This window comes from Chamaea fasciata, unplaced genomic scaffold (assembly GCF_029207755.1).
Source record: "Chamaea fasciata isolate MVZ Bird 193981 ecotype frontalis unplaced genomic scaffold, bChaFas1.0.hap1 SCAF_22, whole genome shotgun sequence".
Classification (NCBI taxonomy): Eukaryota; Metazoa; Chordata; class Aves; order Passeriformes; family Sylviidae; genus Chamaea; species Chamaea fasciata.
In genome coordinates, this window is record NW_027094107.1 from 3,850,690 (window position 1) to 3,872,646 (window position 21,957).

The 21,957-nt window shown below is 45.5% G+C and overlaps 3 protein-coding genes across 5 annotated transcripts in view; 2 read left to right on the forward strand and 1 right to left on the reverse strand.

Moving 5' to 3' along the window:
• Positions 1-1,559: 1,559 nt before the first annotated feature.
• RPS4X (ribosomal protein S4 X-linked) lies at positions 1,560-5,635 on the forward strand. Its single transcript, XM_066202362.1, has 7 exons — positions 1,560-1,583; positions 1,801-1,878; positions 2,384-2,564; positions 3,000-3,097; positions 4,138-4,309; positions 4,727-4,884; positions 5,470-5,635. The coding sequence occupies exons 1-7, from the start codon at positions 1,581-1,583 to the stop codon at positions 5,569-5,571; spliced, it is 792 nt and encodes a 263-aa protein (XP_066058459.1). The 5' UTR covers positions 1,560-1,580; the 3' UTR covers positions 5,572-5,635.
• Positions 5,636-11,825: 6,190 nt separating this feature from the next.
• On the forward strand, positions 11,826-18,785 carry RBM11 (RNA binding motif protein 11). Its single transcript, XM_066202316.1, is given in 10 exon segments — positions 11,826-11,927; positions 12,852-13,014; positions 13,914-13,992; positions 14,691-14,784; positions 16,497-16,635; positions 17,889-17,927; positions 17,930-18,005; positions 18,007-18,039; positions 18,041-18,115; positions 18,698-18,785. Coding segments are annotated over 10 exon segments (888 nt in total).
• LOC136300197 (protein fantom-like) overlaps positions 15,530-21,957 on the reverse strand; it is a 44,041-nt gene continuing 37,613 nt past the window's right edge. For all 3 annotated transcript variants that reach the window (XM_066202414.1, XM_066202415.1, XM_066202413.1), the window contains 2 exons: positions 18,531-20,215; positions 15,530-16,174 (listed from right to left, as the gene is read on the reverse strand). In XM_066202414.1, coding sequence (XP_066058511.1) covers positions 20,112-20,215 — 104 coding nt within the window. In that variant the 3' untranslated portion in view covers positions 15,530-16,174; positions 18,531-20,111. The remainder of the gene's footprint in view (positions 16,175-18,530; positions 20,216-21,957) is intronic.

The following is a 21,957-nucleotide window of genomic DNA, read 5'->3' on the forward strand; positions in this document are numbered from 1 at the left end:
TCTTATCTGGGAAAAAGATGGTAAGATAACAAGACTGCAAATGTAGACTAATTAGCATGAGAAGCAAGAAATCTATAACCAGTAGAAGATAAAACACTAATTAATGAAGAGAACTGTTATACATATGTATTATAGGGTTGGCTTTCCACAAGATGTGTGTTATATGAGTAATAATGTTGTGGTAAGGCTATAAGTTTTTCTTTTACTTTTGCTATTAGTAAAGAGAAGTAAGCATAGTGGTATTAGCTGATATAGTATGCTTAAAGTGTCTGTTTGGCCAGGATAACATCCAGTGAACATGTAAAAAAGACTCTGCTACTTGCTTGAACTGTCGGTTTGGTCGAGATAACATCCAGTGAACATGCAAAAAGAGACTCTGCTATTGATATACCAACTATCAGCATCTACCATCTAAAGAAAGCACGGACCAAGGCCCAAACTGGAGGTGATAACGAAGACACGGACAAGAAACACGCATGCTATAAAAAGGCGGACCCAAGAAGAGGCCATACAGACAGTTCCTGAAATATAGAAACCAGTTTATAGAAAAATATGAATATTCAACAGACTGATGCAATAGAAAGGGTATTTAAAGTATGACTTTGATATGGCAGGGTGTGGACTTGGCTGAGTGCCAAGTCACCCCGCTGGCCGTACTTTGCTTTTTTTAATCTCTCTTGTCTTACCATTTTATTAAATTTATTTTTTAAATTTTACATAGAAAGTAAACATCGTTTTTCACAAGAACTATGTATTTTATAGCAAATGAACGTTAATTTCTGTGCTGAAGTGTCTAAATAGTGAAAAGTTTTGAAAGTGTGCATGTATCATAGGTGGAGCTTCCCCTGTGCACCTAGCACTGTGAATAAAGTAATGCTGCTCTCTAAACTAAACACTGAGTTTCATTTATCCCGACGTTTTCGGTGACAGTGTCACCCGGGGGAATGGGACCTCTGTCCCAGCCACACCCTGCTTCGGGAGCACTGCTCCGGGGACGTGCTAGATGCGGGGCTGTTGCACTCACTGGGCTGCCGGGCAGGGTGCGGGGGGCTGGGACTGTCCCGGGGCCTCCGGAGCACTGTGGGGACACGTCGGCCTCCCTGGGAGAGCAGCTGGGACCACCTGACCCCCGAACTGTCTTCAGGAGTGGGCGCTAAGGCCCGGCGTTAGGTTTGGGGGCTGCGTGGGGTCCCAGGAGGGGACCCTGGGAGGGGCCGTGGCAGGGAGAAGGCACAGGTGTGGGCAAGGAGAGGTCCCGGCACAGGTGATACCCCTGGCTCAGCTCCCGATACTCACAGTCTCCCAGACCGCAGGGCCAGAACGCGGCGGGCTGTCCCATGCCATGAGCGATGACCAGCTGACGACCACGGACACGGTGCCCGGCTTAGAAGCGGGGAGTTTCGGAGCGGGGTGTCCCCGTCGGGGCCGCCAGAAAGGGACAAGCCCTCCCGATCTCGCCGTCAGCTCGCGGGCGGTCGTGGACCTCCGGGCCGCCAGGGGGCGACGCACGTCGCTGCCGACACGCTTAGCTCTTCCGCGGCGGGCCGGAAGCACCAGCCCTTTCTCGGCAGAGCGCAGCCATGGTGAGAGCGCCGTGGCGCCTCTCCCCGCCGCCATCCGCCGCCATCCCCCGCTCACCGCGGGCTATGGCCACTCCCCTTGGGGCGACAAGCGCGGGAGGGAGCCCGGCGCTAGGGTCCGAGGGGCAGTAGTCTGAGGGTGCCGGGGAGGGATGGCTGGGGGGGCGGGCGGGCCTGGCGGCGGCCCATTACACACCCCATAACACGTCCCGTCCTGTAGGCCCGCGGCCCCAAGAAGCATCTGAAGCGTGTGGCTGCACCCAAGCACTGGATGCTGGACAAGCTGACGGGTGTCTTCGTGAGTGCGGGCCTGGTTTGGGCTTGAAGCTGGGGTCGGGTTGGGTTTGGGGTTGGGACTGGAGTCGGAGGTGGGGCAGCCGCAGTCACATCAGGGGAAGTGTTAGGGTGCTGCGCGGGGGCGAGCGGTGAACAGGGCCAGTTGGACAGGGCAGAAGATATTTCTTTAACGTTGGGGTCTTTGTGAATAGTATTCGTTTTCCCCCGTTTGTAGAGGATGTGATGGGGTCGTTGGCTGTTCTCTTTTAATCTTCCTATTGTGCTCTGGAAGTGGATGGATGGATGGTTATGCTCTGTTGGGGGCAGTTTTGTGAGGCTGGGAAGACATGGGGGAAACCGCTGTGAATACCAAGAACAGAGAGTTTCAGCTGGTCGCTGCCTGCAGTGGCAGCTTCACTTTGTGCTGCTGCCCTTCCGTGCTCTTGTGGGAGTTGTTGGCACCGTGGTTTCCTTCTCTGGGGTGGTCGATGCTGCTTGAGCTTCCAGCAGAAAGCTTCTGTCCACAGGCACCCCGCCCATCAACAGGGCCACACAAGCTGAGGGAGTGCCTTCCCCTCATCATCTTTCTGCGCAACCGGCTGAAGTATGCTCTGACAGGAGATGAGGTCAAGAAGATCTGCATGCAGAGGTTCATCAAAATAGATGGCAAAGTCCGCACTGACATCACCTACCCTGCAGGCTTCATGGGTGAGTAGGTTTGGGGCAATTCCTTAGGCTGCTCCTCTACAGTGGCGGGGGAGTGTTTTGTGGGGCTGGCATTATTTGAGGGGCAAAGTTTCCCTGCCGGAGTTGAAGAAAATATATGTATAAGCAGTTGTTATTTAGTTTGGAATGGGGCACTGCAACGAATACCTTAGTCAGATACCTGTGGCCTGTAAGTGCCTGCTTGACCTGGGTAAGTTGCTCTTCAGATTCCAGCCTTCGGCAGTTTTTGCTAATTTGCAGTTTGTCACAGCAAAAGATGTGAACCTGTGGTCAAGGGTAGATCCCAACCTCATCAGTCACAACCTAAGTGTAGTTCAGCAGTCTCTGTTTCTTTTTAAATGTGAGCTTGATTCCAGGTTAGGGTCTTGGGTAATGAGCTGATAATAGCTGCTGTTATATGTCCCTCTCTGCAATCAGATGTCATCAGCATTGAGAAGACAGGTGAGCATTTCCGCCTGGTGTATGATACCAAGGGCCGATTTGCTGTTCACCGCATCACACCTGAGGAGGCCAAGGTGAGGAGCTTCGATATGGTGTAAGTGTGGACCCAGTTGGGTTTGGTTGGGGCAGTGCTTCCTCTTTAGCATCTGATTGAGAACTGATGTCTCTCTTCCCTGACAGTTGAGGCCATGCTGCACTTGAGATTGGAGCACTCAGGGTTGTGGTGAAGCCTGTGCTGGGGGGAGATCTCTTGGTTACATGAAAGTAGTTCAGAGATGGGTGTAGGTGCATTGTCTGGTGCTGGAATTAGATGATGCTGTTGGCATGGGCTGGATTAGAGAGTTTTGGGGTGGAGGAGAGTCTTGGCTTTGCCAGCTAACAGTGACCAGAAACATGAAACTGCCTGTGGTGTAAAAGCCTTGGACTTCTTTCCAGGACAACAAAACTGCCTACTCAACCCTGGCTGCTGGGGAGTTAAGTTCCTCATGCATTTTCTTAAACTAGGCATGGTGTTGCCTGAGCTGCGAGGCTGTGCTCTGCTTTGCATCTCCTTCCTTAAGGCAGGCTGTGCAGGCATGTAGCTGTGTGCATGGCAGAGCTGGCTGTGCTGTGGTGTGGTTCTCCTTGTGATGTGCTTCTCTGACTACTACTCTGTGTTGATCCGTGAGGTTCAGAGAGGCTACGAGGGAGTTAGAGTGACAGGCAGGAGGGAAATCAGTGCCCTGGAGGGTACAGATCTCTCTCGGGTTCTGGAGAAATGCAGCCTCTGTCTGTGTCGTGTGCCCACGGGCTTTGGGGAAAAATAAAGAAATTGCCCTGGTAAAGACTTTCCTGTGGAAGTGCAGCCAGTGTTTGTGGGGAGTCTGAAGCTTTAGGTGGGCTGCTGCTCCCAACAACAAAGGTGTTTTTGGATGGGGCTGTAGCAGAGCTGCGTGGCAGCTGTTCAGAAGTTGTTACTGAGGCGGAGAACTAGACAGATCATACCATGGGCTCGTGTTATGAGCCCTGAGTGTTTCGGTGTTCTGCAGCTTGTTGGCTCTTTGGACTACAAGAGTTCCTTAGTCCATGGCATTGCTCGCTGCCTCAGCTGAATGGTGTTGGGTTTTGTTTGCAGTACAAGCTGTGCAAGGTGAGGAAGATCTTTGTGGGCACCAAAGGAATCCCTCACTTGGTCACTCATGATGCCCGCACTATCCGCTATCCAGACCCCCTCATCAAGGTGAATGACACGGTCCAGATTGACCTGGAGACAGGCAAGATCACAGACTTCATCAAGTTTGACACAGGTAGGTCTTTCATCCCATTAAAGGGTTGCACTCTTTCCCACTGTGGAGAGCAGTGTGGAAGTTAAATGCTAGGCATATTTGCTCTGAATTGGAGAGGCAGTGGTGTCAGTCTTGGGAAGGGGTTTCTTTCCCAGGAGCATGTCCACCTGGAGCTGGAGCAGGGGATTCTTCTGTGTCCTGGCAGTGGGAAGCATTTGGCAGGGACTTGGCAGTTCTGAGGCACCGGGTAGAAGCAGTGGGCTGGAGGGGAGATGCTTCAGCTTCTCTCTTGGTGGTGAGAGATGGTTTCAGTCACAGACCTGTGAGCAGTGCTAGCACAGGTGGGATGGGAATGTTTGGTATGGGCAGAGAACCGAGGTGGAAGGATTTCACAGCACCTGGTGCCAGCTCTTGTCACACCTGTATTCCCTTACTCAGGTAACCTGTGCATGGTGACTGGTGGTGCCAACTTGGGCCGTATTGGAGTGATCACCAACCGGGAGAGGCACCCTGGGTCGTTTGATGTGGTTCATGTGAAGGATGCCAACGGCAACAGCTTTGCCACCAGGCTCTCCAACATCTTTGTTATTGGCAAAGTAAGGCCATGGCAGCACCAGGTGGGGGGTTCTCTCTTGTGTGGGGCTGCTGACTGAGGCAGAGAGCCTTGGTGTTTCCTTAGGCAGCTGTCTTCCTGTACAGTGGAGCTTCAGTGCTGGCCTCAGTTCTGACTTGGCTCCCTGTATTTCTTCCTGCTCTGCAAAGGGGTAGAAGCATTTGCAGCTTTAGGAATGAGGATGTTTTCAAGAAGTGGCCCTGAAACCTGAGAGCTGGGGGCTGAGCAGTGCTCAGACCTTGGTGTAATCTGGGAAGCTTCTGTGACTCAAGAGTGTTCTCCACAAAGCCTCTGCTGTTTAACCATCCCTGACGGGCTCTTTGTGCAGGTTGTGGAGAGGGGTGGTGTTTTGGTTTTGGCTGCAACACATTCTTCACGGATGTGACTGAAAACACCTGTAGACCTGTTCATCCTTGGCACCTTCCTTAGGGGCCTCTGCTGCACCAGTGCCCCCATGTGTACCTGACCCAACATGAGCCAGGGGTGGGCTTCTGCTGCTTCCCCCCTTAGAGGCAGAGCTGTGTTGCTGTCTGGGTTTCCTGATGTGGTTTCTTCTCCCTTGCTGCAGGGCAACAAGCCATGGATCTCCTTGCCCCGTGGAAAGGGCATCCGCCTGACCATTGCTGAAGAGAGAGACAAGAGACTGGCGGCCAAGCAGAGCAGCGGATGAAGTTCAGCTCAGGCTGGCTCTGGTGCTGTCTGTGTTAATTAAACCATTTACTACATGGCTCTGATTGGCTGGGCAGCGTCCTGGGGTTAGGGTGGGGAGGCATGCTGCCAGTGCCAGGCCCTGTTCTTCAGAAGATCTTGCTTCTCTGGCAAAACTCCCATCAATCTGAGCAGCTACCACAGCTATATTCCAGAAAGGCAAGGAGGAAGGGTGGGACAGCTTTCAGACTGCTCTGTCCCTGGGAAGGTATTGGCACAAATGCTCCTGGATATGCAGGAGAAGCAGGGGTGTGGGGAGAGCCATCTGGGCTCTCCTGTAGCCAGTGGTACCATGTCAGCTTGAAGGGTTACCCCAGCTGTGTTGACTTTCCAAGGATATTGGAACCCAAATGTCCAAGCCTGGCTGGTGGCCATGCACTGAGGAGATCCCTCAAGGACTACTCTTCTGTGTCTTTTCTGTTGGAGGTGGAGGGTGCAAGTGATTACACTGACAACCTGGACTAAGCAGGAGGGGAATGGGCTACTGGAGTCACTGAGCACCAGGCTGATGCCCTGCAGGAGCCAGGGAGCTGGGGACTAGTTGTGACTTTGGGAATAGCCTTGGAGGACAAGGTGGGCAGGTGTGGGCAGTGTGCCCGGTCAGCACGGGCAGCTGCACAACTGGGCTGTGCCAGCAAGGGTGCAGGAGGCACTTGAGGGAGGGGAAGGCTGTGCCTGGGCACAGTGTGCAGGCTGGGGCCACCAGGTCCAGGCCGATCTGGGCACTGAAACAATGCCAATGGAGGAACTGGAGTGATGGAGGCGTAGAAGAGGCTGAGGGCACAACCTCTGCTCTGTTTGGCCTGGAGAAGAGGAGCCCTGGGGGCTCTCCTGCTCTGCCTGCCTACATTGGCCTTGTGAGCCCGTCTTCAAGATGGATGGGGCACAGATGTGCACGACTGGCAAACTGGCATCTTTTATTTGCTTCATCAGGTGTCCATGGTGAAATGTAGTTGAGCCTCATGAAGTGTCTGCAGCCAGCTGCATTCTGACAGTGTTTAGCTCTCAGGAAAGCTGTGCTCCCCTTCCTCAAGTGTCGCTGCTGTGCTGCTCCCTCTGGATGCTGTGCAGGCTCAGAGCAGCAGCATGTCCAGGGACATCCATGGTGCTGGCAGTGGGCACTGGTGCTTGGGCTGTCCTGGGATGCACAGATGTGAGCAGCCAGAAGGCTAAAATTCCCACATTTTCGTGCACAGAGCCAAAAGCAAAAACCGTTTGGTTTTTGTGTTGTAAAAAAGCTCCAGAAAATTACAAAATTGAATATTTGAGAAAGTAAACCCCAATTTTTGTACTAGCCAAAACCCCCCAAAATGGCAATGAAACCAACAATTGAGAAAATTTGGGGTGAAATGTTCGTAATTTGAGGATGGGCATTGCACTGGATTATCCAGTGTGGGTCAGTTAGCCAGGTTAGGTTGCTTCGTGTGGGTTATCCCAAATGAATTGTCTGTCGAGCATTATCGCGGGTTGATCCTGGCGTTTGTCATCTTGCGTTTCCCGTGTATCTCCACGCCTGCGTGTCCTTTTCCCGCTCCTCGGCTGTTGCCTCCCGCTTTCTGCCCCCGCCCGGTGGCGCCGCGCGGCTCCCCGGCCTGCCACGCCGCCGAGCCGCGCTCGCGGGCGCCACCGTCCGGCCAGTAGCTGCTCCTGCGGCCAAGAAAGCGGCAAATGCGCTGACGGAGAAAAGGTGTTTTGTCTCTGCTGCCACCTCCTGGCCAAAATGCCGAGCTGCAGGCAAGCAGCTAAACCCGTGTGTGTGGGGCCGCAGTGAGAGCCGGCTCCCGGTAGGGACACGCCGCTGCCGTCCCACAGGAGCGATGTCGGCGGCGATCGGAGTGCAAAGCGCGGAACTGCGGCGCCGGTACCGCCGGCGCGCTGCTGCCATTGCCACCCAGTGTGTGAGTGCCCCTCGGGCCCGCAGGCCGTTGTGTACCTGGTGCCTGCGCGGGTGCTCGGGAGCGGCGTGGCAGAGCACCAAGAACGGCGTGGGTGCGGGCCCCGGCGGTGGCAGCGGCGGATGAGGGATGAGGTCGCGGCAGCGGTGAGATGACAGCCTCAGCGGGTGCGGAAGAGCCGCCCCGGGGCCGCCTGGGATGGTGGGGAAGAAGCTGCAGCCCACGCGCCGCGGCTCCTGGCCCGAGTGGAGGCAGCCACAACCCCGGGCTGAAGCTCCGTGAGCCCCGCCAGTGCTCCCCTGAGCCTCCACCGACCCTGTTCATCCTATGCTGCTGCTCCAGCATCACCCCTGAAACCTGCCCTGTGTCCACTGGTCGCCCCCAGCCCTGTCGTGACAGCAGCAGGTTGGCCGTCAAGGTGTCCCCAGAAGCCCCTGCAGGATGAGAGGTTCGTGCAAGGGATCTACAGTAATAACGGTCACTGCTGCTTCTTTCCCTCTGCCAGAGGCCACACTGAGTGTTTAAGTATCCATTCGTCGCCAAAGCATTGCCGGGCGATGCCAGTGACTGCACCCGCCTGGGGCTTGTGTGGGTCGTTAGTGTCACCGAAACTGCGGGAAAAACGAAGTTTTTAGTGTTAGAGAATCAAGGCATTACTTTATTCTGGCGAGAATGTTGTTCTGGCCAGGATGTGCAGCAGAAAACAATTCATCCACACATTGCCCGGGTTGTGCAGAGTAAATCATTCCATGACACAGTTCTTTACTAGATGTTTCACGTATTTTATACAGTCAAAACCCAAAGAAATTCATTGGTTCAATGTTCATTATTCCCAAGTCACGCAGTTCTTAGTATTTTGACTCTTATTGGTTACGGATTTCTTCACCTTGGATGCTAATTCTTATCTCTCTTTTCCCAGACCAGGTGTCTCTGACCGTTCCAGGGGTGATGGCTGAAACTGATGGTCGTTAATGACTGGGGGTTTTTGTGTATCTCCTGCCACGAGCTCGTTTACAAAACGGTTGCTCCGTATTTTTTACCCCTGAGGGTTGTATCTGGCAACCCTGGCCCCACCTAAAGTCTGTCAGTCAACTCTTTGCCGTTCATTGGTGGAGACTGCTTTCTTGCAACTTGATTGAAAGTCAAGTGTTGCCATGCCGTGCCTCCTACTAACAAGCCAGCCCTCCTCCCAACTGCCCCACGCAAGGGGTAGAGGTACACGCCCTCCTTCCACATGTCCTGACTACCAAGGCTGTCCCTTGGCAACCATACAGCGGGGGAAAGGGGAATATTTGGACATCCACACAACAAGTTGCAATAACATAACTATACATCAGTAAAACTTCTCTGTTACATACACATAATATTCATCCCTTAATTGAGAGAGCGAACCACCACATTACCCATCTATAACGCTGTTCATTTATTACCCTTTGATCCTTTTGCTGTTTCCCAACCCTAAGTAATGTTTATTACTTCACCGTCTGGCCCTATTTTTTTCTTGTTCTTCATATCTCTGTTATTCTCTGTTGCTCTCATTGTCTCTATTCCAGTGTCCTTCTCCCTTTACACTATCCTGCTTTCTCACTCCTTGTCCCTTGCCTGGTTTCTGTATCAGTCTGTTCTTCCTCTTTTTTTTTTTTTTTCTTATTGCTCTGGCCTGCTGCCTCCTGCTGGGTTGTTTTTTTTTCTTCTTCTCTGTTCCGATTGCTCTACTTCAGTCCTGTAATTCTTCTGCTCTCTCTGTCTCGATGTTTATAAACGTAGAGACAGATGGGTTGGGCAAAAGTGATTTTACAATGGTTGCAGATTATTTTGAAGTTAATTTCTTTAGTGACTGGTAAGGAATTGTCCTGAGCCATGAATTGTAATACGCTCACTCTCTGTATTCCCTGACGAGGGAATACTCTTAGGAACTTGTCTGCTGGCAGAGATTAGGGTTTCTTGGTCTGAGCCTTAATTTTAAAATTGTCTGTTGTGTGTTGAGATGCAGAATACAGAAGTATTACCCTTCCAAAGCCGTCTGACAATTATGAAGATTATTGCATTAAAGTTTTACTTGCATTTCGTTTTCTTTTGAGGGAAACTTGATGTTTGTTTATGGATATTATTGCAATAACAGTGGTCTGCATGAAAATACACACAGTATTGTGAAGTGCCTTGTACTCTTTCCCCACCCCGCACACTGCCCCCCCCTCCCCCTTTTCTGCAGGGGAATAAATTTATACTTCAATAGCAGTGTAACTGATTCCATGCAAAGTTTGGGAATGCTGGTAAAGTTAAAAGGTTCGAACTCTTCCCTGCAGTGCAAGGTCATAGGAATGAACAGCCTCACTCCTCTGCCAGGTTAATGTTTTTGGTTCATTTACGTACTGTAATAGATGCAGTGTATAAATTCGCGTATTAAAATACTGTACGTGGTAAAGTTATACATTGTAACTAAAACTTGGATTCTCTCAAGCAACTCGAGGGCGTCTCCAAAATTCTAAAGTCCATTGTTCAGCTGTGATAACCACAAAATTTGCAACAGAAACGGTAAAGCAAGCCTGGAGATGGCCCATTCATCAAGGGTGGACCACACTTCACGGCTGCTTAAGAATCTGATATCAATCGTGGTGGAGGATCCGGGAGATGAGTACATCAAGTGCCCCAAAGAGAAGATTTGGGAGGACTTTTGGGATGTCTTTTCATTTCACCAGGGAATCCTTTCAAAACCTCACTTGGAAATAAAAGAATACATGAATATTCAGACTTTTCAATCGACATTGCCTCTGGGCAGAAAAACTGTATAAAAACTGTACACTGAGACCCAGCATTTGTGGGCAAGATTGGAAGGCACCCTTGCGGCCGTTCCACTGTCCACCCAACGTTCGATAGATGTTGTCCTGATTTATTGTGGCATTTCAAAATTGATCTCGGAAATTGCTAAATAAATTCTTTGATTTTTGGGTTGGCTCAATCATTTATAACACGTATCAATAATTGCATTAATCTCCAACACACATACACAGGTATTGAGTTCATGCTGTGCATTTCATGTGCTCAATTCTCATTTATTCCCTGAGGCTACCGATGATACAAAACTTTTTTACTTTGATCCACAGGGGTGATATATTCTGTCTGACAAGCTCTTGGGCTCTGTTAGCACTCGGCAATGCAGCTTGTTCCACAAATCAATGCTCTAATTTTTCACCCTGGCACAATTCAAGCCCAGTCTGGCAGAAACAGCTCCTGCAGAGTAACTCTTCTGCTGCCTGTGTCCCTTTGTGCTGGAGACTTCCGGCTGGCTCTATAGTCAGAGCAGTTCTCAGCCCAGCCCCAGTCCTGTCAAGCAGGGAGATACAGGTGTGCAGGTGGGCCTCCTTTTGTCTCAGCTGATGCCCTTCAGCAGTGTTTGCAGGTTAATGGGAGCTGGGAGACAGCAGCTGCTCCATGCCCAATTGTCTGGGGGAGCTGAGTTTGCTATCACTATAGAGAACCAAAGATGCTCAGGAAAACTGGCTGACTGATGTCACAACAGCGTGTGACTGGTAGTGTTAGTGTTTGATCTGGTGTTTCTACAGGAAAAAAGATTGGATCAGGAATTCTCACTGTGCGGTGAGCGCAGTGCTCCCCTGACTAGGGGCTGCTCCTGCAGCCGTGCTTTGGGTACACTCTTTTTCCTGGTTTTCTGTCTGTGACCTGCTGCCATTGGAAGCTCATCAGGAGCAAAAGACTCTGTTCATTTGCCCAGCCGTGACTGAACAAATCCAACAGTTCATTGCAGAGATTAGGTCAGTCCGTCGTTCCGATGTTCCGTGGTTTAAAATCACTTTTGCCGTTCAAGCCAACGTTGTAAGAGTGCCAAAATAGGTTTTCTGTATGACTGTAATGAAGTTCCATCTGTTAAGACCCTCTCTCTCTGCTCCTGGGCTGAGCACTTGCTCTCTTAGCAGCCTCTTCTACATTAAGGGCTCATTGCAATGTTAATTGCAGGAGTGGATGGTGTGAACACACTTGTGAATACTAGTCTGGGAAGGTGGATTGTTTTTCAGGGTTGGTCGGTTTGTTTTGCACCAGTCAGCCCTGCTAGGACTTAAGATTCAGTGGCAAAAATAGAAGAGAAGACCTCCATGTTTGTATTTACCATCATTACTCCACACCGAACGAACAAACAGGTGCTGGGGGTGGTGTCACAGACACGACACCCGCCCACCCGCGTTCCAGCGTTGCCTGCAGCCGGGCCCGGCCCTTCACACTGCATCCTGGAGCGCAGCTTCGCTGCAGCTGGGACGCTTTTCTCGCACTCCCGCAGGGCTCCCGCAGGGCTCCCACAGGCTCTATGTCGTCGCCGGGGCGGTCCGAGGCGGCGGAGCAGGCTCTGCTCGTGGGGAGCTTGGAGAGCCGGGTCAGGGAGGAGATCCTCTACGAGCTCTTCCTGCAGGTAGCAGATGGGTACCTGTATATATCGAAATGCTGTTCTAATTCTCAAGAAGAAAAATTCCACCAATGGGATGTTCAGTTGGAAAACATACTCTCCAGAGGTCCCTTCAAACTCCGACCCTTCAGCTGACAGTGTAGAAACACCTTTTTGAAGCCCGAGCTTAATTCCTACCTGTTTTCAAGACTAAATATTAATCTGCTCTATAACTGTAAATATGAGCTTAAGAAAGTTTATCTTCTTAGAGGACATGAGTAATACAATACAAAAAGCAAAAGTGATAAAGATGCTCTTAGAACACAGTTTTGCGTTATTCCTCTGCATAATCTGCAGCAGCCATCCAACTGCCAGCTTTTATCTGGGTTTTAAGGTCATCCCAGTAACTTGTCTTTTTCCCCCGTTTTACCTTATTTTCATTCAGGTTTCCCTTTTCCTGCAACAGCCTATGCGTCTCATTGTAGTCTTACCCTGTCTTGGAAAATATCCAGTTCAATATTCCTACTATGGCATGGTCATAAACATGCACCCCTGACCTCTAGCTCTTCCCCTCCATCAAATGATGAGCAAGAATCTACTACTACTTCTAAACTGCTAATATTTTTATTTATGAACAGGAAGGTAACTTTTGTTATGGAGTCAGAAAATTAGTCTTCCCCTTTGGGAAGCTAATTATTATGGTATGGTATTCTAAAAATAATAAAAATTTTGGTTGTGAAAGACTAAACATGAGCTGATGTTTGGTTCCCTTTTAACATTTTTGGAGCTGATTTTTGTTTGTAGAAGGCTCAGAATTTGAACTTTGGGAATGTGGAGAGACATTTTCAAGTAAGAAACTTACGGTTGTTGACTATGACCAAAGAGAAATAATGAAATATTCGAAACACAATGAAGTGTCAGTCTCTCCTAAATAACAGAAATTTCTTTCAGGCTGGACCATTAACCAAAGTGATGATTTGTGAGGACAAAGACGGAAAACCTAAGTCTTTTGGATATGTCTGCTTTAAACACAAAGTATCAGTGCCTTATGCAAAAGCTCTGTTGGATGGTATCTGTTTGTATGGAAGACCAATTACCGTGCAGTATTGGAGGGGTATGTTTCGTAGTCTCAATGGTAAAGCTTAAGTGTAAATTTTTAAACTTTTTAAAGAACAGTTTTGAATCCTACAGTCTTTTACAAAGATAACAATTTGTAGTTGGAAATTTTTTTTAGTAAGAAACAAAGACTTCCTGTGGCTTTTGCATAGGGAAGGATTCAGTCCTTGAATTTTCTTGCTTACTAAGAGAATACATTAGATTGGTTTAGAACAGCATAACTTGCAAGCTGTGTCAGACACTGCTGTATAGAAAACAACAATCCAGGTTTTCATGCCAGATTACATTTAGGAATTTGGGTGTAGCTTTACCTTGCAGTCTTACAGAAAAAATTGATTCAGTATGGCCAGCCACTATTGAGCTCTTGGATCATTTTTATACTAAAGCCACAGAGTTATTAGCACTTTTGTTTAAAGCGATGAGATTGTAGTTTAAAGAATATCAAATTCAAATTCATATTCATATTTTTACGTATATGGAACAAAATCTGCAAGCAAGCCAACAATCAGGCATAATTTGCAACCCAGAAAATTAAGGACTCCTGTTCCTCCTGTGTCACTGCTTCCTTCAAAGGCTCGACAGAGCAGTTGATGGGTTTAAGCAGAATATCTGTGGTTCCTAAAACCAGAAGCATCACCAATGTCTGTAACTGGGTGACAGTGCTGTTCTTGAGTACTTCAACAGCCCTGATTTATGCTTCTGTAAGTGAATAAATGAGAAAGGAACATTTTCAAGCTGTAAGATGATGCTATTGTTTATCTGTCATTAAATAGCACCATACCTTTGTATATTGCCTTGGATCTACTAGCACACTGCAGATGACACTTTCTGCGGTTTTTACCTTGTTAACTGTATTGTCATAACTGAATAGTCATTACATTGTTGTCTTATTTCCAGGGAGTTCGCACTCACCAGAACCAGACAGTTGTACAGATCATTTTGAACACCACATTGACTTAGATTCTCCTGCGGACAGGTAACAAAGATCACAGTGAATGAACCTTATGATTATAATTTCTTAAAATTGTATGAAGAAAGTGAGTTGATGCAGTAGAGCAATCTTGAGGTCTTTCATCAAAACAGCATCATGTCATTGCATGCTTACCGAGGGCTTGCAACAGGCTGCAGTTAATTTTAATGTTTGTTTAGCTTGCCAGATAATTAATTAGCTTCAATTTTCCATTCTTTATTTGTTTCTGCAAAATTCAGGACCATGAGAACATACTGAACCTTGAGTTTTGTACTAACAATTGGGAAGTCCCTGGGAAACAAAATCTGACAACAGAGACAGTCTTTTTCTAACCCCACCAAGTTTTTCATGTCTACAAGCACAGGCAGCTGTCATGTACATATGAATGCACAGTTATAAACCTGTTATAATGGAAGTCTGAACACCCCATATTCAGTATTTAAGCTGAACTCCCATGGTGAAATCTAGTACCCTTTTGTGCATGCACATAGGAGGATTGCTCAAAAATTAAGCCTTTGGGTATATTTCCTTTTTTTTTTTTTTTTTTTTTTTTTTTTTCTTTTTTTTTTTTTTTTTTTTTTAATGTAAATCCTGTTGCTAATATCTCAATTGTCCTCTTGGATATTCCCATTACAGCCCAAGAGTTAAGTCTCTGCACTCTGATAAGCAGTATGTGGTAGACATTGAGCTTGTTTTTCCTTTAGGCATCAAGAGCTTTCTGGAAATTCTCCATTTCTTATTACTCCTTTGCCAGTGAACAACCATTCACTTCACGATCACCCTGGCTTTCAAGAGGTGGTGAGTTTGTGCTAAAAATTTGGAAGAGTTTTTATGAAGCTGAATGCATTTTGCATTTCTGCAAAAAACAGTGCTTACCTCAGGTCTCAAAATGTTTGTATAAGCCAGTATTAGGACATTTCAGGATCCTCTAACAACAGGATCTATGAAACCTAACTATTTTCTTCCTGCAAGAATACCTTAAAGGTAGAGAGCTTAAGAAAACTAAAATGCTGAAGTTTACAAAGCTCTCTCCTGCACTGTGTTCCAATAGGTGGGACAAGTTGACCTCATTGGACTACAACCACACAAGCAACAGCATCTTCACATACAGCTAATGTATGTGGGGAAACGTCAATTCTTCTCAATTCAGAATGTCCAGCAGAAGTTTGTAATGTGCTAAAACCAAACCTGAAAAATCAATCACCAATGCCCAAGTTCGGGGCCTAAACCTTCACATGCCTGTGTAGGTCTGTCCTTCGTGATTTACTTTCACAGCAGTAGATGATGACACCCCACACTTCACTTCCCCTCTACAAGACATCGGACCATTATCACCCTAATCTCTTCTGTCTGAGATATTCCACAAAGCTAGGAAACTGGTCTCTTCAGGTGGAAACCTGTGCATCACTCCCTGTCTTGGTTTAGATAGACAGGTATCTACCAGGGAGGGTTGGAGTCTCCCTTGAAATGTAAGCCCCCCCTCTCTTTTTCAAATTATTATAAATTTGCAATTAAAAGGCTGTCAGGCAAAGGTTTTGGGAATAGGTATAGCAGTTCTTTACTAGGGATATAAAAATACAGATGATGTAGTACAGAAGAATAAGCAAGCAAACAAACAAACAAGAAATCTTAGAAAACCCTGATAGAGTCAGAAATACAACCTGACACCCTGTTGGTCAGGGTGTTGAAAGCAGTTCAAAGTCAGCCCTCCTGGAGTGGCAGATGTGGTTCTGTTGGAGTAGAGATGGTCCCGTTGAAGAAAAAGGGTCCAGTAATGGTGAGATGGGTCTGGTCTTCCTTCAGGGATCTGATGGAAAACTGGATACCTAGTGGCACTGTGGCTCTTTTTTATCTAGGTTAAGATGGTTTGGCTCCTCTTCTCTGTGTGGAGCATCTTACAATAATTCGATGTAATGTGTTATGTCATTGGTGAGCTCTTAATGGTCCATTAGCAGAAGATATCCCCATGGGAGTAGTGAAACAATGAAGAAAGATAAGTAGCTCTCCACCATCTGATAAGCAACACTGACCTATTTGGGCAAAGATAAGCATTTCTGCTCTACTCAGATGGAATAGAATAATATGTTCTTTACAAAATCCACGACACTCCCCAAACACATTAAGAAGCTTCTGGATCTGATGAGTCTGTGGACTGGTTGGACTTGTGAGAAATGAAGTCTAAACAACTCTGAAATGTTAAAGTAGTTACAAAGTCAAGGTCAAAGTTAGTTTAAAAATTGTAACAAGAGTATTAAAAACTGTTTGTATTCATTTTTGTACTCTCTGCCCTAAATATCCTACTAACTTTTCCTGTCACTTCCCCGTTAGGTAAGACTGCTGCTGTTTCCTCCCCCAACATTGCCGTACCTCCTATTTTAGTTTCCTCAGCAGGACTCCGTCTCCTCTCCGCCCTGTTGCTCCGGACTTGTCCTTCAGAATCCTACTCTCTGCCTACTCTCCGCCTCCCCTCAGGCTACTCTCTGCCTACGCTAACGCCCCCTGCTCGCTAGTGCCAGCCCGAGTATGTAAATTACAAAGCCCAGGTGCATGATGGGACTAAATCAATATCAAAAACCCCTAATGGAAACGAGCCAACTCAGAATCTAGATCTGCGAAGGACAGCACTGAACTGGCAACACCCAGAAGGATGTATGGACAATCTCCTGTCTCTCGCTGTAACTTCAAGAGTACTTAGAGAGCGGGACATCCCTGGGCTCGGTGCGAGCCAAGACAGTTCTCTGGGACTCCCGCGAGGAGAACTCTGACTTTGCGGCGAGAGCTGCAGAATGGATTGCACCTCCTCCTCAGCCGTGTAGGTCTCAGCAGGAGGAGTGGAAGCCACCCTCGAGACCCCGCCTTCCTAAGAGCTGAAATCAATAACGGCAAGTAAGGAGGAAACATTGCCTCCTGCCCATTTATAACAGGCTGAATAAACCCAGCCTTTATTGTGAGGCACCAGCTGCAGACAGTCCTGCTCACCCAGTCTGACTGGGGACTGGCCAGCCCTTGGAAATACAGAAGGGGGGCAGTCTGGATCAGTTACCCTTGTTGGCTGCAGTCTGAGCAGGAAAACGGAAAGAATCTGTTCTCTACCTATGGAGTGGGGGCCTGCCCTCCCAACTTCCCAGGCTGTGCCATGAGAAGAGCTGGTGCTTGTACCAACTTTCCCATCTCCTCTACTCCCTTTGGAAGGCTCAAGTGCACCATCTTATCCTCTGTGCTTGCTGATGAACTTACTCCTCAGTAACAAGGCAGTAGACACTGTGACACCAGACCTGGCAGACTAGCACACAACTGATTTCATCCCATTTTCTGCTTGCCAGAGAGGATGGTATTGCAGTGTGTCTCACACGATAGTTTGTTGAAGTTTTGACAGAAAGTGATCTCATCTCTAGCATGCCTTAACAAATCTACCTCACCTTGCCTTGGCAAGTTGCCAGGCAGGTTGCTCACTTGGGAATCTTTCAAGGTCCTTGTTGGAATGCTTTGTTCCACATTGGCTTTAAAATTGGTTAAACCAGGTTTGAAGAACTTGGAGATGTACATGCCTTTACAGTATCAATAGGCATTGCAGTTACAAACATTATCAAATAGAGATGAAGAAATGAAAGGAATACCATGTTTGTTTACCTTATGTGAGGACTAGCTGGCAATTTAACCTTAAATCAGGGTATGTTCCTGTTCTAACTTTGCCATGGAAAATTTTTCTGCTTTTCTGAACTATACTAATTATTGTCATAAAATAGTTTTATTCTCAAACATTTTGTGTTATTTTATAGTTTGTTGGTCTTTTAACTGTGTAAGTCATAATGCATGCAAAACTAAGTTCTTTAAAATTTCCTCTTTCACAATGTTAACAACGCAAGTTTCTACCTCTCTAAATGTACCATATTTTACCGTAGCAGTACACAGTCCAATGGGTTAACAATTTCCTTATTGGCAGTACCTTCAGATTTATCCATTTCTCCCTATCAGAATCAAACTGCACAATTCAAGATTGCAGAGAGTTCTCCTGAACTGGCCACATCCAAGTGACTTTGAAGTGCTCCAAGCAGGATGAAAGAAAGAGAAAATGGCAAAGTTGTGACAATGACACTAGTACTGAAGACAGTAAAAGGAGACAAAGACAGCATGGCCAAAACTGGAAAAAAAAAAATATATTAATATTGGGTATTTTTTATTAATATATTTGCTTTCATCTTTGAACTTTATTAAAGAAGGAATGTTCAAGATTCATAGTATTTTTGAAATGTGTTATGCATAGAAACTTAGAATATCCTGAGTTGGAAGGGTCATTGAGTCGAGCTGGACCCACACCTTCCACGATGTCTCCCTTCCCATCCCCTCCCTGCTCACCAGCCCCTTGGGGAACAAGCTCTCCCCAAAACCCTACCAGAGAGTCCACTGAACCTGCAAAGTCTGGGTTTTGTGCTCCTTCTACACTGTCTGCCACGACTGAGAGGAGTCTGGCTGGCTCCACTGTACTTGCAATGGCCTTTTATGTAGCTGCAAATTTCACAGGCCCATCCACATTAACCTCTTACCTTTACTTATCCTCAATAGAAGACACTGATTTGAAATATATTCACATAATAGTTGGTGGTTGGAAAGGAGCTCTGGAGATCATCTAGTCCAATCACCCCACCAAGGCAGGATCACCTGGAGGTGACACAGGAAGTGTCCAGGTAGGTTATTGTCTTAAATGTCTCAGGAGAGGGAGACTCTACAACCTCTCTGGGAAGCTGTCGCAGTGCTCTGCCACCCTCAATGTAAAGAAGTTCTTCCTCGTGTTAAGGTGAAGTTTGGTTGTTCATTACCACTGAAGTCAAAGGCTGTCAGCTTGTGTAGCTACTTACGAGTAGGTAATCAGAATAACCACTGGTTTATAACAAGCAAAAGAGAGTTTATTGATTTTTTTTTTTGGTAGCAGTAGAAGGACCACGTTTTTGCAACATTATTTTAGGAATGCCTCAGTTCTTCTTATGACTTTAATACATATGGAAATAATTCTGCATTTAACAAGGGTGGCAGTTTATCTAAATAGAAAATAGATTATTTTCCAAATCCACAAAAATGTGAAACAAATAATTGCTAATTGTGTGGAAGACCTGTCTTTCACTGTTGCATATATCCTTACTCTTAAAGTAATCTATGCCTAATATAAAAAAACTCTGAACCCAGGAATAAACCATAACAAATTGTTTACCACTGAAATCTACAGAAACATTACCTGAGCAAACCACACGGATAACAATAACAGCTATTTTTCGTCAACTGCTTCACAAATCTGGATGAAAGTTTGACAGCATACTGCAAAGCATGAAAGTCAACACTAAAATGCTTTGTTATTTTTACTCCTGTGCAAAATGTTAAATGGCTGAAACAAATGACAAACATGCCATCCCTAGAATTAAAGAAAAAACCAAACCAAATTAAATTATTAGATGGTGTATTAAGTGCAAAAGCTGCTCCACTTAGATGTAGCTTAGGCTTCAATTTGGATTGAAGTGATGTGTAGAAATGCATCTCATTTTTTCACTATGAGAACAGTCAGGCATTGGAACAGGTTGTGCCCAGAGCAGTTAAGCAGTCCCCATCCCTGGAGGTTTTCAGACCAGGCTGGATACAGCCCTGAGCAACATGGCCTAACATAATGCCTAATCCTGCAGTGACTGGATTAAAAACTACCTGAGGTCACTTCTAACATGAATGATTGTATTCTGACAGAGTATTGTGATAGAACTACTCTCAGTAAGAATCTACAAGCATTTCTGTTTGAAGGTTCATCATCACTTATTTCCTTAAACAAATTACCCTCAACTGGTATCTGATAATTTACAAGCAAGCTTGCATTTGAAACCAAAGCTTTGTTGGAACTAAGCTAAACTGTTATACTATGAAGTGTTGAGAGCGTGAAGTATGATTCAGCAAGGACCTCAGAAATAGGAAAATGACTGAAAAGTGTACAAAACTTTATACCTGGACATCAAGCATCTTTTTCATATACATTTTACATTAAATATACTGTAAGAATGACAAAGATCTCATTTTTGATGAACCATCAAGTGTATCTTTACACTGGGAGCAAGAACTTCTTCAATAGGCAAATGTCCCTTTCCTGCCTCCTAATCATTTTTGCATTCCTCATGGACTGAACGCAGTGCATTGAGGGCTTCCACTGTCACTGTGAGCTTTCCAATTACTGTACTGGCATCTTGTGAATCAAAAACTAGAAACAAAACATCAGAAAACAGCATTAGCTATTTAACTTACGATTTCATTTTTGTTTTGATAATTTTCTTTAGTGTTTGGACAGATTAAAGGGCAACTAACATATGTTAAAAATGGGATAAATAAATAAATAAATAAATAAACTTGCAGCTCAAGTCCTCAGGCTTCTGGAATCTAACCACTCTTAGAACTTAGAATACACGTCAATAAAAGTATTAGTGTTGAAATTAATTTAAAAAGGAAACTATATAACATAATAACTGCCTATATAAAATAATTATTTTTCACAATATGTAAATAAAGATGTTCCAAATTGTATTAAAGACATATCTACATACATAGTAATAGTTTTAAGTAAAAATACCAACTAATGCGTTTTCTACACTGTGTATGATGGATTGGTCCAAATCAGCCTGGACAAATCACTCAGTGAACTGTCAACTTCAAAAGCAGACTTCAGGGGACTATATCCTTTTTATTTAAAAGAAGAGCAGGATAATTGTAGTTAATTATATCAGAAGATAACACTAATTGTATTTTCTCACTTTTTATACTGTCCTATTATCTTTGAGACATACTGTTAGATGTTTTGACTATATTTTTAATCCATCTTCTTGCTTAGTCATTCACTTAATTGCTTCAAAGTTCACACAAACTACTTTGACATAATCAGCAATGAAAGGAACAATATGAAAAGGATATATGGTTGCAGTCCTCAAAAAGAATAAAGGAAATTTGGTATCTAACTTGAGAATGACTTTACCTTCTTGTGGTAGTGTCCTATGAATTTCCCTGTGTCTAGGTTTATTATTTTTCCTTGAACCAATATCCAATTCAGAAAGCGTGTACAACACTACTTAGGAATTCTGTTTATTGTGCCCTTACATTTAATTGACATCTCTGTCCAGATCTGAAGAACTGATCCTTTTACAATGACTTCATCCAAGAAAATATACAGGTATATTCTTTTCCATGATCTGACATATTTTAACATAAAATTAATTTAAATTCTCTGAAACATCTTAATTTTCAGAAAATATGCAAGTTTATATGTTATGGATGCAATAAAAATCCCCAAAAAACTGTACAGCATATGCAGGAAAGGGGAGAAGTGTGGAAGGGAAAAAGAATAAAAGTATTTCTAGCTATTATTATCATTTTCATAGCTATAATTAACATAAAGTAAAAATTAGTTTAAATGTCAGATGATTAGGGGAAGAAATGCTCCCCACAATATTGAAGTAGTTGTCCTTACATGGTAATGATTAGTTTACAGTAACTAGTAATAAAACCTAGTCCTCCTGGTCCTAATGATTCTCTCAGATAATGATTAGGAATTTTAAGAGTTTTGTGAGAAGTGACGTCCAAAAATTATGTTTACATAACTAATCAATCTTATCAAATGGGAATTATGACAGTATGGTCATAAATTCCTGAAAAAAAATCAATCTTCCAATGAGAGATTACAAAATACATTTTTGGAGGAGCTTTCGTACTTTGAGAAAAATTATTGGTGGAGAAAAGCTTAAGCTGCTCAGCCACAGCAGGAAATGCATCAAATCTGTATATTATTTTTCCAGAGTATGGAAATTTGATTCTTCTTAGAATTTTCCTTATCATGTTCCTGTAACTTCGAGTATTTTAGCAACAGCACGGATACAAATCATGCATGATAATGGGAATGGATAAGAAAGCCTATTTTTTTCCCTCATTACTCAGCTCCCCATTGCAAAAAGTTCA